Consider the following 16271-nt stretch of genomic DNA (forward strand, 5'->3'; position numbering starts at 1 on the left):
ACTTAACAGGATAACTGCAAGCTGATTAGGCCCAGGTCGGTGAGTGTGCATGTTCTCATCCTCCACTTTCCTTGCAATGTATAAAGGGGCTAAACTCCAGCCCGCTCTGCTGCGGCTGAGTTTCCTGAATTCATAAAGGGGCTGGAATATGAATTTCTCTCATCACGTTTGTCAAGCTTTAAGGTGAGCCAAGACTCACAAAGTGTCTCTGCTGAACTTTAGTTACATCTTGGGGCACATAGGTGCGTTCCTCCAGCACATCATCTTTGGAATTTGTGTTACTTGTTTTTGCAGCTGGAGAATCTTCTGGCATTGATGCACCAGCTGTGGACAGGTGGAGAGAGTTAGCTGCATGTAACAAGATTTCCCAGCTTATTTAATGGTGATCAGACTTCCCTTAGATTTAATTGGGTTTTAGGTGCATTAATAAAGCTCAGCATTAAATGAGCAGCTGAAACGGAACTTCTTGTTGTTGGATCTTACATTGGGTTGTGGGATTTAGTTTCAATGTTTGTATTCAAAGACACACTGAATGTTTGTATTCAGATGGTTACCTTCAGTTACTCCCATTCGCCAGAGTGGGAGCAACTGCAGTAGCACTCACTGCTTGCCCAACTCCTCATCCACGACAGCGCTAGGACTATCTTGTGTGTCCACAGCACCCCCAGTGCAGCTTACAGCTTCAATAAGGCACTGCACATTGTATTGCCCATTTATTCTGATCTGCCTTGTGAAATCACCCTGTTTTCCATGGGGGGGGTCATGGAAATCGCCCTGTACTGGGGGGCATCTCTGTTGCCCCTAAGATGTGGAAGCCCCAAGAAGCTTACAAATTGGCCCCAGAAATGCCTGCAAACCTTTTAGAAGTTGTTGCTGGGAATGAAGCGGGGACAAGAGCAGGAGGGGAAAGACTCTAGGTGTGGGCAAGGCTCTGTTGCTTAAAGGGGACTTGCCTGATTTCCTAAGCACTGGCTCTGGAAGTGCTACCTCTACTGGGGCTGGCAGGTCCTCAGGGGACTCCTCTGAGTAGGCAGGGCTATGTCCTCAGGTCATCGTGGAGGTGCTGGCTTGGGTCCCCCTGGGTCTCCTGCTATGGGGGCTCCCAGTAGCATGGTGTTGCATGGTGTCTGGGTTGTAGGGTCTTACCACCCTGCCTCATTTGTTTTCTGCTTTTGTAGCTGGTCTCTGCTTTACCTGTGGCTTATATAGATTTGCTTAATTTTACGTGTATAGCCTGTGCCTCCTCCAAGATGCCCAGAGTGGTGCACATGGCTACATTCATCCTCCCAACAGCCCTATGAAGATGGTTATGCTGAGAGATAAGTGACTGTCCCAGAGTCGCCCAGTGAGTTTCATGGCTGAATGGGGATTGAACTGGGATTTCCCCAGTTTGTTGCAGCACACTAACCACTATACCATTCTGGCTCAGAGTTCTTTCTTGTTATTTATTAGTAGTAGTATTCATTTTTTGAAATAACTAGGCAGACAGAGCTGCCCTGGTAACTTCAGAATGCATTTACTCTCCACAGGAACAGCCTTTTGTAGCCAGTTTGTGCTTTACCTGTGGCTTGTACAGTTCTTTTCCTGTGTGTGTTCACTTGTGTTTTGATCCTGCCCTGTTAGATACAAACCTACACACTACTGTAGACCTTTTAAGCACTATAAAGCACCTGATGTTTTCCATATTTTTCTGTATCTGTGCAATTGAGATTTGTGTGTGTGTTTGTATTTTGATCTCACTTGTTAGCTTAAAATCTACACTTTGCCAGTTATTGCTAAGGCACCCACCTAGTCCTGGCTCCACCTCCACAGTTGTCCCAGGAACCACCAGCTGCCACTGCCATAGGGGAATGTCACAAAGCAGGAGAAGACAAATAGGTCCTCAAGCATGAAGTGAGTCATGCCTCTGGCCAATCTCACCACTGCAGCTAAGACTGAAGAGGTGCTCAGAAGAATCCTGGACGTCAGCTCTATTCCTCACTCTGTGCCAAGTGCCATGCACGTGGATGGCGCTATAGAGATAATAGCACAACTTATTTCTCAACAATATGATGTTGGGTTGTATTCATGTATGGTGTACTCAAATTGTTGATTTGCATGCACATATAGTTATTCACACATTATGTTCAGCAGTATGCAAAGTCTGTGCCCCACATTAGAGAGGTCTCATCCCTGCACTCACTTTTAAAACATTTTGAAAGCACTGACAAAAACATTTATACATGCACAGGCACCTGTATGCATGTACAACATGGCATGTGTGAATAGCTGTCATCTGTCTCAGGTTGTAAGAGGCAAGCTAGAACCGCCACAGATAATACAGTGATGAAAATCCATTCTCTTTGTGGTTTGTTCCCCCAGGTCTCCTGACAGCAGTCGTGTACTTGCCTGTGAGAGCAGCTTCTTCACTTCATTCACACTAATGCTGCAGTTCAGAAGTCATCTCATTGGGGGGGGGGAAAGGGGCAGCCCAGTTTTTCAATATGAGTTCATCTACCAAAACCAGGGCCCATCCTGCCTGTGTTTCCTCTTGTGTCTGCATATGGGGCACAGAGGCTGCTACTGGAACTGTATATTGAGGTTGTGTGTGTGAGTTTCCCCCCCTTTTCTCTCCCCCCCCCCCCACCCGCCAGCAAATCTCCCTCTTTCTGGCTTATTTTCTGGGCTTTTAATCTGAAATACAGTTCTCTGTAGACTTTTTCCATGACAACCAGAGGGATTTGCCACTTGGTACCCAAGACTTCAACAGGCCTCTTAGATTTGGGGAATGGCTGCCTCCTTGAGACATATGGTTCTGACAGACTCTGGCTGAGGCAGTTGCTAAGAGGCTGGGATGATCTCCAGTTGCTGTGAAGAAAATGTTCTCTTTTTCCTGTGCCTCTTCCTTCCACTCATTTTCCTCCAATCCAAAGGAAGTGAGAAGATGCTGAAGGAACACGTCAACTCTGCCTCTCCAGACCATCATCTGCTCTGCATACTGAGGGAAAGAGTTCATTAGAGGGTTGGGACAGAGTTTGTGGAAGCCACCCTCCAATAAAAGACTCTTGTGGAACTGCTGCTTGGAGCAAGGTGAATAGCCAGGACAAAAACATGTATTTAATGTGTTTCTCCTCCTCTTGTGTTTTCAGTTTCTTATTTATCCCCATTTCCTCATAGCTCCAGGCCAAGCAACTGTTGAGAATAACTCCTCAGCCACATCTCATTCACCATGAATCAGGGGCAATCTCAGCATTCGAGCATAATTGACTCAATATGGTTGGTTACCTGCCATTGTTACTGTGGTTCTGATTGAAGAAGGCATCTGTGGGATTGAGCTTTCATGTCTGGCTTTAGAAAAAATAAACTCCCATCCAATTTGTCCCAGAGCCCAAGTCTGTCAGTTTGGACTGCCTGGGAAGTGTCTGGAGTGGTTATTGTCACAGGGCAATATAACATGGAGCAGGGCTTTTGAAACAGATTAAGCTTTGATTATTGCACCTTTCTGTGGAATGGTTACCCCCTTAAATCTGTGTTATGTGGTTATTCAAGCTGCACCGAGGTGGCAGTTTCCCCCTTGACTGATTTGGTGCTAAACTGAAAATGGAAAAGAAGGTGCTACAAACAAGAGCTACTGACAGAGAAAGGGATTTTGTGCTGGCTGCTAGCCTGGACTGTGCCATACATAGCAATCCTGCAGGATCCCCGCTTACCATTTGGACTAGCAGCACTCAGCATGTGGCTCAGTACAGTCCCTTTCTAGTTTTGCAGGAGACAGGATGAGTGCAGGTCATAGAGGAGGAATCTTCCTTTCTCCAATTGCTTGCTCAGGCATGGCAAGGCCCAATAGACTGTAGGATGGCAACTATTATGCTTTGCTATGGACTCATCACCAAATACCTACAACTTTTGCCTATCCTTGTTTCTGAGGGGATAATTCCATTGGGTATACATGGTGAGCCATGTGCTCTTATCACAGCTCTCTGAGCAAGTCAGGCAGACTCTCACAAGGAATATGGCATGGTGTCTGTTGCCTTCTATGCTTGGGTTCCCACAATTTACCAAGGAGACCCACAGCTGGGGTTTCTTCTTTGTCTCCAGTCTGCCCATTTGATTTCAGCTCTTCTCCTAGGAACGAAGCATCTTTTATCTCTCACCTCTTGCTCTGTGTTGTCTCCAGGGGAGTAGCTAGGGGAGAGGGGGCCTGTGTTCATCCCTCTCTCTGGTGGCCCCCCAGAATGAGGGAGATAATAAAGAAAATAGGGAGGGATGGAGCTGAAGGGCCCTTAGGAGCTGGGGGCCTGTGTTCTTTGAACCCTTCTGCTCAACTACACCCCTGGTTGTCTCCCTCACCCACTTCTAGTAGCCTGGCAGCACATTAAAAAGCGCCCAAGACCCACTGGTTGGATCTGGCCAGTGATTTAGGCCTGCTCTAGGAAGCCCAGGCCCTTCACCTGTAAATAGCAACATCCTCATTCATCCCATTTCCCCCTTTTCCATTGTGAATTGGACTCTTTGTTTCTAGGGCCTTTTCCACTGTAATGAAATCCAAAATTTTTGATGTCAAGAAAAATGTAAGGAAATAAAATTCTAACTTTGTTAGGCAATGAGGCCCCCGCCCTTCCTGTTTCCTCAGTTCTGTGCTATTCCTTTTGCATGTATGCTCAGTAGGAAGGGCTACTCAGAGCATCCATATACAGCGAGATATATGGGTGCAATGGTGAGCATTCAGTATTTATCAATGTTGTGAATAGGGACTAGCGAATGGCGGATTTAAGCCCAGCCTTTGTCTTAGAGCAAGTCCATTTGGGGGAAAGAAAAATGCTGATTCCCTCCATGTTTGCTCAGCAAAGGCTGTTCCTTTAAAACTTAACGTTTTATTGGTAATCGCTGCCACCACACCCTAATTACAGAGTTTAACTCTTCCTTGGATTTGGGTGAATGTCCAGGGATACTCTCTTTCTTTTACCAAATGGAAAAATACAAAAACCTCCCATGTGCAGCCTACACGTGGTGAGAAAACTTAGTATGTTGCTGAACAATTAACCTTGAGGCGTGTCTGTACCAGAGTAAAACCCCTTTTTCCAGAGTTAAAAATCCACTCAGAGGCAGGTGAGATTACAAAGACTAAAAAGAGAAAACTTTATTCATAAGAACATAAGAGCAACCCTGCTGGATCAGGCCCAAGGCCTTTCTATTCCAGCATCCTGTTTCACACAGTGGCTCCACCAGATGCTGCTGGAAGCCTACAGCAGGAGTTGAGGGCATGCCCTCTCTCCTGCTGTTACTCCTCTGCAACTGGTACTCAGAGGCATCCTGCCTTTCAGAAGACTACAGACTGCTTCAGTCTGAGGCTCTAGCAGCTTCAGTTATAAGTAACAGAGACACCCAGTACTTACAAGAATACTTCAAAAATATACTCGGTGTTTGGAGTAGCACACTTTAAAAATATACAAGTGTGTTTGGAGTAGCACACTTTAAAAATCATGGTTACTCAGTTGCATAGAACATAAATGCAAGAAAATACAAAAGCCCCCTTTTTGGAAAGAAAGGGTTCAGGCTATCATTGCTCTTAGCTTCTTACGTTACATATAAAAACACAATAAACCAGTTGTAAGGGCATGCAATAGCACAAAATCCAAAAGAATCTAACACAGGCTGCCTAACACACTGTTCCCTGGCTAAACCTTTCCCTGAAGCCAAAGCCATGGCTTCCCTTCTGAACTCACCAAATCCATGGCAGAGGATACAGGCTTCCTGCAATTCTGTCTCTCAAGGATCTGCAGATTTCATTCCCTGAGAGGATTCTGCAGGCTAGCTTTGATCATGAGGCAGCTAAAGCTCCATTGCTCCCCACTAAGCCTTCCACCCATCCTCTCTCAACCCGTGCCTGGCTCCAACAGAGACAACAAAGAACCCCTTCACTTCCTGCCTCAAGGCCTTCTAGGTCCTGGTCACTATGTGCTGAGTGGCTGATCCCTAGAGGTCACTGCCTGACAGACAGGACAGGGTTCACTTCACGTTCACTCTTTAGGATAAGGGAGGGTCTGATTGCTACAATCAAGAAAAAGTAAAAACCAAAATTATAAACCTAGGAAGAGGAAGCTCATATATATATGGGGAACACGTAAAGATTTATTGTGGGACAGAGGGACAAAAGTGAAATGAAACACGATAATGCTGTTTGTGATGCACTCTCGAGAAATCATCTGGGAACACCAGTGAATGGATTTGGATACAATATAAGCCCCATTCAGATGTTATTTAAATGCACTGGAAACCCAATTTCCAGATGTCATTGATAAATGCACCGGAAACCCAATTTCCAGATGTTATTGACAAATGCACTGGAAATCTGTCTGGCGTGTCAACCCCTTCTCCACACGTATCCCCAATACTTACAGTGTTCATCTGAAGAGACTAATGCTGAAAGTCTGAAGGCGGGCATTTCCATGATCAGGAGGCTTGGGTGCCTGAGCCTCCCAATCACAGAAGCACCCACCTTCACGCTTAACAGCATTCATCTCTTCAGATGAGTGCTCATCTGAAGTGCTGTAAGTATGAGAAGCAAGTGATGGACACTCCAGTCAGTTCTTCTGGTGTGTTTGCCAGAGGCTCTGCCAAGTACAGCCTCCCTTCAGTAATGTCTGAATGGGGCTATACAGGAAACTGTTTCCCCCTGTATTGGTGCCGAGTGTGAGACAACCCATTGTGCTTGTTTTTGGCAACTGTTCTGTGGCACTCGACCATGATAAATAAATTTGATAAATAAATGTTCTAGTAATGCCTTTATTAGGACCAACTACAATAATAAAAAGTCTTGAGCAGCAATCTGTTGAGTTCATAAGCATTCTTCATCAGGCTGATAAGAAAAGCAAAATGGGTTTAAGAATCGGGTCTGCTGAAATGGCCCTCAAAAGTCGGCATTCTGTAGCCAACTTTTGATGGAGTCAGAAGGAGCTATACAGACTCATTTTGATCTGCTTCACTAGATGCTGGACATGATCTCAAGCTGCAGCCAGGGCTTCTGGGTTGAAGAAGAGTCAAGGACGGCTGTACCCCCATTGTTAGAAAACAGGCAAATCTAGCAGTCAAGCAGACATTTGAGCAAGTTGATGTTGCCAGCAGGATGGTAAGGAGTTCATTCGCTTAGCTGGTGCACTCTGAGGAGAATCCATGTTAAAGAGGGGATTAGGTGTACAGTCAACAGGAGAATCGTGCCAATGATGTGCAAGCGGTATGGAGCTGCCGTGGTCCAATAAAGCAGCCCCAACAGTGCAGAGAATGGGCACAGTTTTTCCCATTTGCAACAATGAGAGAATCTGGCAGCACTGCTTGCATTACCTCCCATTCTCTACAGCACCAGGGCGGCCTTACGAGTCTGCAGCAGCCCTGACTCAGAACACAGCTGTTCGTCTTCAGCCACTGAGCATACACCACTGCTCATCATCATCAGCCACTGAGCTTTTGTTGTTAGTCTCGCTAGTTCTTCCTCTCTCCTGATAATAGAAATAAGTTCTCCCTCCACATCTGAGCAGAGAGCAAACATTCATGCTCATCAATAGGAGAGAGGGCATCCTGCAATGTGCTTTTCTTTCCTTCCCAGTTGCTTGTTTGTTTGCTTCACATCCATCCTGATGAAGAATTTCAATGAACTCAAATATTTGCTCACTTCTTTGTAACGTTTTAGTTGGTCCTAATAAGGGTGTTTAGGGATGTGCAGAATAGGATCAATCGTGAACCAGGCTGGTTCAAGTGGTTTGATTGTGAACTGCTCCAAACATGTTTGAGCTGGTTCGTCGAACTGACCAGCCCAGCCAATTGGTTTGACTGAACTGGTTGGATACCTGTGGTTTAGTCCGAATTTGGTTCGTATTTGGATGAAACTGCACCATGCACACTCCTAAAGGTATTACCCTATGTTGGGCTTTGAAATAAGGTGTCTTCCAGGGCTGAAAGCTTCTCTTGTCTCCATTCTGGGGCAGCTCTTCTATGAGGCAAGATTAGGCAGTTACATCAGGCACCAATGTGGGGAGGAGCACAGAGGATGGCAAGCACTGGCCTCCTCCCACCCAAAGATGCATTCACCCACACAATATGGGGTGTGTGTGTCATATTGCCCTCTGCCTCAGGCAGCAAAATATCTTGGACTGCCTCTGTCACTAATCATTAGTAAAATGCTATGTATCTCCTTTTTGCCAGGTTCTCCAGAGGAAGAGAGCTGGTCTTGTGGTTGTGAACATGAATTGTCTCCTTTACTAAGCAGTGTCTGCCCTGGTTTGCATTTGGATGGGTGACTACATCAAAGCACTGTCTGCCGTCAGATAGTCCCATAAGGAGATGGGACCATAGCTCAGTGGTAGAGAATCTGTTTGCATGCAGATGGTCCCAAATTCATTTCTTGGCATCTCCAGATAGGGCTGGGAAAGACTCCTGCCTAAAACCTTGAAGAGCCACTGCCAGACAGTGTAGGCAATACTGAGCTAGATGGACCAGTGGTCTGACTCAGTGTGACGTAGCTTTCTATGCTCTTGTGTTTTTGCAGTAGGGTAATGCCTTTGTTAGCATCAATTAAAACATCACAAAGTAATGAGTGCTTGTGAGTTGGATACCTGCTTCTGCAAGAACAGTTTTGCTTTTGACTTCAAAGGTAAGTGAGATTTTTTAAAATGACAAAAATCAATGTATTCAGTGGTCCTGGGGACAGTTCAAGTGAAGGTGAGTATTCAAACCATTGGCCCATATACAGGGAATACAGAGCTTAGAAAAAGCGAGCTTGATTGAGGGAAGCATTCAGCAGCCTGACCGATCATGATCCATGCTGCTGTAACAAAGCAAAGTTGGCGCTCTTCATCTTATTTCCACTGCCCCAGCCTGTTGTGCAAAATTCAATTCTCACTGCTGCTTCAGTGTGCATTAAAGGTATGGTAGATGTCACTCTGTTCAGAGAAATGACTTGCACGAGTACCAGCAAACATTAGCATCCAGCAGATTGGAAAAAGCAGCTCAGTGGTAAAGGTTAGAAGCAGTCTGCCTCTGCCAAGCAATGCAATTGAAAACAACAACAACCAATTTTTCTTAATCTGGGCAAATGTCCAAGTAAGTGGAATATGTATGTGTCTGGCCTGCAATAGTTAAATACCTGTCCATCCTGCTTCTCTCACCTCCATGCAATCAGAGTGCAAAGAGAGACCAAATCTCCAAGGTGCTAATTCATGTCTCGGCCTAATTACCTTTGATTGGATTTTCTCAAACAACAGTCTCCCTCATTAGCACTAGCTGAAGATGTTCTACGTGAGGCCCTCTTAAACAATCCATTTTAAAAAACCGAGAGGCTGCTTGTGGTCTAGACACCCGGGATTCTACCCAAAGAGCCATGAGATATCCATGCAAAACAGTGTAGCAAAGAGAAAAGCAACATCCCTTGTCCTCAGAAAGAACATTAGCAGGCTCTTTGCTCATGTGGGGTCTGAACCACAGTCTGAAGTCAACAGCTGCCTTTCCGTTAACAGCAGAGCGTTCTGCAGTCTCTTAAAGGCTAACACCTTTATGGGGATAGAGATAGAGAAGAACATTAAAGGTGAGGACAAAGGATTATGGGTCAGTTACCATCTTTATGGAAAGTTCAAATATAAGAGAGAAGTAGAACTGCAATTCACAACAGCACTCAGAACATAGGAAACTGCCTTATGCTGAGTCAAACCATTGGTCCATCTAGCTTAGTATTGTCTACACTGACTGGCAGTAACTTCTCCAAGGTTTCAGGCAGGAGTCTTTCCCAGCCCTACCTGGACATGCAAGAGATTGAACCTGGGACCTTCTGCATGCAAAGCTGATGCTTTACTGCTGAGCCCCACTAACAGTAGATAAAGCAGTCTTTTGCCAAGTTAATTAGCTAAAGTACTGAGATAGGAAGCCATTGCTCCTATTAAGAGCTGGGCTTAGACCTGTGAAAAATGAGACCAAATAGTCATGCAATGGGAGAGGAACAGTGGGTTATATTCATATGTGAGGCTAAATGCATGAGATAAGTACAATGATGATTTACAACAGCAATGATAGATAAACTAAGTGGTAAGATAAGAGACTCCTGTGCTGAATTTATGCACAAACTAAATAAGCTACAATTTAGGACTTCACATTATGTGGGGCCTCTGAATACCAAACAAGTTGTTCTGGTAAGAAGTAATCTGCGTACTTTAACTATAATCTTAATTGATAATTACCATCTTCGCAAGTTATTCCACTTCAGCCTTAAATGTCCACACATCCACTATCTTGAATCGGATTGGATTACATCTTCACAAACTACGCCATTGAGGTGTCCCTACAGCTGTAGCAAAAAAGTTGATTCAAATAGATTAGGAGGTTCACAAGTTAGCACACTTGTGCTTCAAACATTTATGCATCCGCCATCTTGAACTGGGATGGATGGCATCATCACAAACTATGCCCTTGAGCCGTCCCTATGTGTCCTATACCTGTCCTGTACCCAATTTGATTCATATTGGTCCAGGCATTGTGAAGTTGATAGGGAGACACACGCACACACAGAGAGAATGCCGGGTGATCTCATAAGCTTACTTTCCTTAAGGAGGATTAAAAAGGATTAAATTTCAAGTTGTATATAACTGGTTAAAAACAAAGGAGAAAGGGGGAAAGACTCTAAAACAGACATTATCATTCTGATATGACAAAAATATGTGCATATACCTGCATGATGTATCATATTGGGTTTATAAATCTATGCAGAAATGAACTAAATTGTTTTTTAAAAATTATTAGACCAGGGTCTAGTTTCGACCAACACCCTCCATCACAGTTACAGGCAATCTTCACCTCTTCAGGTGAACATGGCTGTAATTGTGAGCTCCACAGTGGTGGGGCTGTGATAAGTGATGCATGGGGGCAAGACTTCCAGCCCTTTCTGTCATGTTATGGGGCCTTTTCAGCTTGACAGAGCTTAGGGCATTGGTTATCAAACAGATTGGTTCCTCCAGATGTTGCTGAACTACAACTCCCAGCATTCCCAGCCACAATAAATGATGTCAGTTGTAATTCAGCAACATCTGGAGGAACCCTGGTTGGGAACCACTGGCTTAGGGCCTCAGCATGTCACCCTGGTCCTGAGAAACTACAATGTTTGTTCAAGTCAAAATGAATAGAATCAAATCTTGATACATTTTAATCCAGCCATTTCCACTGGAATCTGCCTTTGAAGTTCATTGGCTATAAAATTGTGACTTAATCTCTCTGTAAAATCAGACAAATGGTTTAAGAAAACAAAAAACAACAGGGGGTTCACAAACAAATCGGGACCCTCCTAATGAGTCCCAAAAGAAACGAGGGAGGGCCTGAGTAGCCATGAAATGAGAGTGTACGTGAATGTCAAAAACTAATGGAGTTTCAAAACGAACATCTTTGGAGATCACGCATCTAGTTCTCGGTCACAGGTGATGTGGAGTACCAGAGAGACTGCAAAGGATTCTGTTGTGAAGAGGAATGTTGTAAGTGTAAAGACATGTTGAGTGGGCAGGCAATTGTATTAAATGTGCATGGATCTGTGCCTGCATTGTAAGTGAAGATGGGGAGATACTTTCCAGGAGTGAGAGCACAACCTCGTGCACATTATAGACAGAATCAGAAGCTAAACAAAAACTCACAGCTGAAGCACCTGGAAATTACTTCTTGTAAACAGCAAGCATTCTAGAGCAAGAAAAGAAGTGAAATTGGCACAACTGGACATGATGCAGGAGATTTGTGATTATGAAGGATCTCCAGGAGCTTTTTAAAAAGTTAATAGCTCCACAGCATAGAGGAATTGGATTGAGATTGTGGTTCAAGGAGAGGTGCTAACCTCTGCAATGTTTTAACTCCCCTGCAATGTTTTCCTGATTAAGAAATCTTAATTGGCCCATGGGGGGGGACGACATACAGGTAGTGGATTACATCCAGACCAACACAGCGTTCACGTTGCTGATACTGCACTGATCCCAGAAAACAGTATGCTGCCTTATATTGGGTCAGACAATTGGTTGATCTAGCTCAGCATTGTCTATTCCCATCCAAGGTTCCTCCAGATGTTGCTGTACAACAACTCCCATCATCCCCAACTACCATTTATTGTGGCTGGGGATGCTGGGAATTGTAGTTCAGCAACATCTGGAGGAACCCTGGGAACCACTTGTCTATACCAACTGACAGAGGCTCTCCAAGGTTTCAGGCAGAGGTCTTCCCCAGCCCTATCTAGAGATGCCAGGGATGGTACCTGGGGGCCTTCTACATGCAAAGTAAATGGGCTACCACTGAGAAACAGTCCCATCACCCCATCACATTAGCTCTGAAGTCTACTGTACTGTGCCAGCTGAAAACAAGGCCCCAAGGGTTGCACAGCCCTCGGGCATATTTTGGCAGGCACAGTGGGCTTCAGAGTGAAGGTGAGATGGATGATAATCGCCCTTTCCTCCTAGGACCAGTGCATCATTAGCAACATGAGCACTGCCTTAGTCTGGATGTCAGCCAGTATGTTTAGATCACTCAGTAATATGTGCTGTAATGCACACACACACACCCTCTAATAAATCATAGCAGAAGGGGTCAGAATAAACTGTGTTGACAGGGAAAAGAGCCAAAGGAACTTAAAGTAAGAGTTCTAAAGGCTATTCACACAAGCAGCCCTACCAGGGTAGGTCCGCTTGTGTGAAGCGCCAGGATCAAGGCCAATCCCAGCGCTGCCCCACCAGGTAGACCAAGATTTTACCTTGGGCTATTACCTAGGTAGAAGGGCGTGAGTGCACCCTTCTATCCAGGTACCTGGTTGTGTGTGTGCACTGGCTGCAGACAACCTGGACACACATGGAGCTAGGCAACAAGTGCCCAGCTGAGGGGGAAGCCCTCAATGCACTGTGCTCCTGGCGTGGTGCATTGAAGGGTTTCGCAGAACTTCCTCCTCGTGTGCCGTGTGAGTGGCAGAGCCTTCAAACTAATTTTGATTGCATGGAGGGAGGCAGGGAAGACGAGCCCCGCCAGCATTTTTGGTCGTGTGGGCGACCTTCTAGTAGTCTTCTACATCAAAGTCTTCTAGCACTTGACAAGTAAGAACCTTGTAGCCCAAGACTCTTTGGTGACTTATGAAAAGCCTTTAGTGAGCAGGTGTTCATTTTTTACCATGCTGGCTGGCACAGGATTGGCCAACTGAAGAGAAATTCTAAGGATTCTAATAGTGTCATGTTAGTCTGTACATTCATCTGACATGTGTTTCTGTAAATAGGAATCCGTGTAAGATTAATTATAGACCACCAAGCTCAGCACTTCCAACCCTGCTTCCAAGATTGCCAACAAAGGTCCTTTCTTGTCCAGTGTTCTGTTGAACCCTCCCATCCACAACTGAAGCATGTGCCAGCTGCATTTTTCTGCCATTGTGCTATATTCTTTCAAGTCCCTTTTTAATCACAGTAGCACAATATTTGATCCACCTGGGAAAGGGTTAGCCTTGTTTGAAAAAAACAAAGCAATGGGATTGTTCCTTCTCCCTTTCCCCATCTTTTAAGAAAGATGACTAAATGTGCACTCCAGCACAGATGATGAGCAGCACACAGCCTTCCAAACACATTGTCCCCCTGTTCTAGCTTCTGTACCACAGGAGGGTAGAGTTGCTTCTTTTGAAGTCTTCATTTAATTTTGATTTGTCTCTTAATGCTCTGGCCCTGTGCACACGTCATGCCAACTCTCTGCCTTCCACTTGGAAATATTGTTCTCCCTGGAGACAAATATGGTGCACAGAATGAAACGTATTCATCTCTGAGTCATTAAGAGATTTTTTTTTAAAAAAAATGCTGTGCAACAACTGTAGCAAGTATAAATGTTCTTAGGCAATGAAAGACATTTGTCTGTACCCTGAGCAGAGTCAATGGCACCATGTCCAGGGACTCTCAGCATGTCTGTCCTACCTTTGATCTGCCGTCCACTGTGTTGCTTTGGCACAGTGCATGCTCGCCTAGCTACAGGTGCTGCTGGCACTCCAGTTCCATATCCATATCCTCTTTCTCTGGCCATGGCTGCCAAGTCTCCAGCCACAAACTGATGGGGAATGCGGATTCGCTGCTCATTGCTTGTGCCAGCTAGTTGTTGGCAGCCTGCTTAATGCCTTCCCATGTCAGCTTGTCAGATCACTCCGCTGATGGCTTCCAGATGATGGGATTGATTGGAGAATAGTAATGCCACACACTGAGCACCTGGAAGCAAGCGACTCGGCAACAGCAACCCACCGCAAGGCACAGGGCACTACCTCCAAGCGGAGGCAAAGGCCTTTGGACTTGCTGGCAAGCGGCTGTGCCTGCTGAAGCCGAGGGACAGGCTTGATGAATGAGGAGCTACTGGAGAACTGCACTAACAAATATTCCCAAAGCTCTTTCCCCTCGCCAGTAAAAGTAAGTGATGGCATCTCCCATGCTCAAGCATTTAGTCCCGTTTCTGGTAGCAGATTTCATTCAGAGGCAGTAATGAAAAATTAAATATTTAGAATTTATATAGTACATTCTGAGTGTTCAGAACACTTTGCATACATCAGTTCAGTCATCTGTAGAAAAGCCCTATAATGTAAGCCAGAACTGTTATTCGTCATGGAGAGCCAAGGCAGTGCAGTGGTTAGGGTGCGGGACGAGGAGCTGCAAGCGCTGGCTTCCAATCCCTACTCAGGCATCAAGCTCAGTGGGTGATCTTGGGCCAGTCACGATCTGCCTGGTCTACCTCACAGGGTGGTTGTGAGGACTGGGGGGGGGGCGACACTTACCCACTGCCCTGAGCTCTTTGAAGTAAGGGCAGGATAAAAATGTGATATCCTAATGGGACTGCATATCTAGGCCAGAAATTTAATTTTTTTACAACTCTCACAGAACTAGTAACATTTGTGGCTGCAAACTTTAGAAAGTCCAGTACAGTGGGGTCAAGGAACAATATGCAGTATTGTATATACTGTATTGTACATGCAGTATTGTATATACTACAATAACAATCCCATTGGTGCTATATAGGTCCTGCCTTCTGGGGGAATGTTCCCTAAAACAGCTTCTCTCTATGTGCATGCTTTGATTGTGGCTCCAGCTCATTCTCGCAACAGATCTCCAAGGGTCCAGCTCAGGGATGCCCCAACATATTGCAGTGCCTGAAGTAAGATGCCAAATGCTGCCTTGACCCGTGTCCTGGGTGGGAGCCATCCCTCTTTCAAAACGGATCCTTGCAAACTCGGAAGTGGAGTGGGTGGCGAGCAGGGGTGTTGCTATAATTGAGTAGATGGGTTCAAAGAACCCAGCGTACCCAGCTCCTGAGGGCCCTCCCCCAGGTCCACCCTTCCCTATTTTCTTCATTATCTCCCTCACTCTGAGGGGCTGCCAGGGAGAGGGGTGAACACAGGCACCCTCCTCTCCCCTAGCTATGCCCTTGGTTGCAAGGAACAGGAAAAGATGTCAGAAGTCACTTCTTTTTGTGCTTCTTGCAAGCTTTGCAGGGGGTGTGAAGAGGAGGAGGAGGCGGCAGCTCCACAAAGGGTCAGATCAGTCCCAAAGAGCTGCTTCAATGGTGGTAGGAGAGGGTATCTTACTGCCCCGCTGGAACCCCAATGATCTGCCACCTGAAGCGACTGCCTCACCTGGCCTCATGAAAGGGTCACCATTTCAAGCATCTTATCTGCACCAGGGGAAATTGAGGAAGTGCTGTTGGTAACACCAAGGAGACATGATTGCTGCCTAGTAGAGCAAGGGTCAGTTTCGTTTCCCCGCATTCATGAGAATGGATATGAATGGCTCATTTTCAGACTTGTCTAATAATCAGGGTGACATAGATTTGTGTACTAAGCTTCAGGTTTCTTTCTAGGCATTATGGAATACATTAACACTTTTGATACACACACACACACACACACACACACACAGAGACAGTTCTAATCTAGCATGCAAAGCCTCCCATTAGACCACTGTTATCTGAGGAATGATGATAGACAATGGATTGTTTTTTGTCCGAAGCCACCTTGGAGTGTACCTTGAGTCACTTCTGAAAATAATCATAGATACCTGAATCTAGTTCATCCTGGAAGAATTCATAGCGGAAGGCAGGACAGGGCACGGGGGTGGGAGGAATGTACACTCCTCCTCCTTATACAGTTCAGTGGCAAGTTGGATGGTATCACCCAATATGTGCCAGAGGAATAGTGACAAGGCAGGTTCTCAATTTAACAAGGAAGAACAGTTTTTGGATTTTTTACATTGCTAGCAAGAGGTTTAAGTGTCTGTGATACAGTA

At 45.4% G+C, this 16271-nt stretch overlaps 1 protein-coding gene across 2 annotated transcripts in view; it reads left to right on the plus strand.

Annotated features, from left to right (window-relative positions):
- Positions 1-3365, plus strand: part of LOC128324848 (chemokine-like protein TAFA-5) — a 48673-nt gene extending 45308 nt beyond the window's left edge. For both annotated transcript variants that reach the window (XM_053249940.1, XM_053249941.1), the window contains exon 4: positions 2362-3365. In XM_053249940.1, coding sequence (XP_053105915.1) covers positions 2362-2370 — 9 coding nt within the window. In that variant the 3' untranslated portion in view covers positions 2371-3365. The remainder of the gene's footprint in view (positions 1-2361) is intronic.
- The last annotated feature ends 12906 nt before the right edge of the window (positions 3366-16271 follow it).

The sequence above is a fragment of the Hemicordylus capensis genome, chromosome 4, assembly GCF_027244095.1.
Source record: "Hemicordylus capensis ecotype Gifberg chromosome 4, rHemCap1.1.pri, whole genome shotgun sequence".
Taxonomy (NCBI): Eukaryota; Metazoa; Chordata; class Lepidosauria; order Squamata; family Cordylidae; genus Hemicordylus; species Hemicordylus capensis.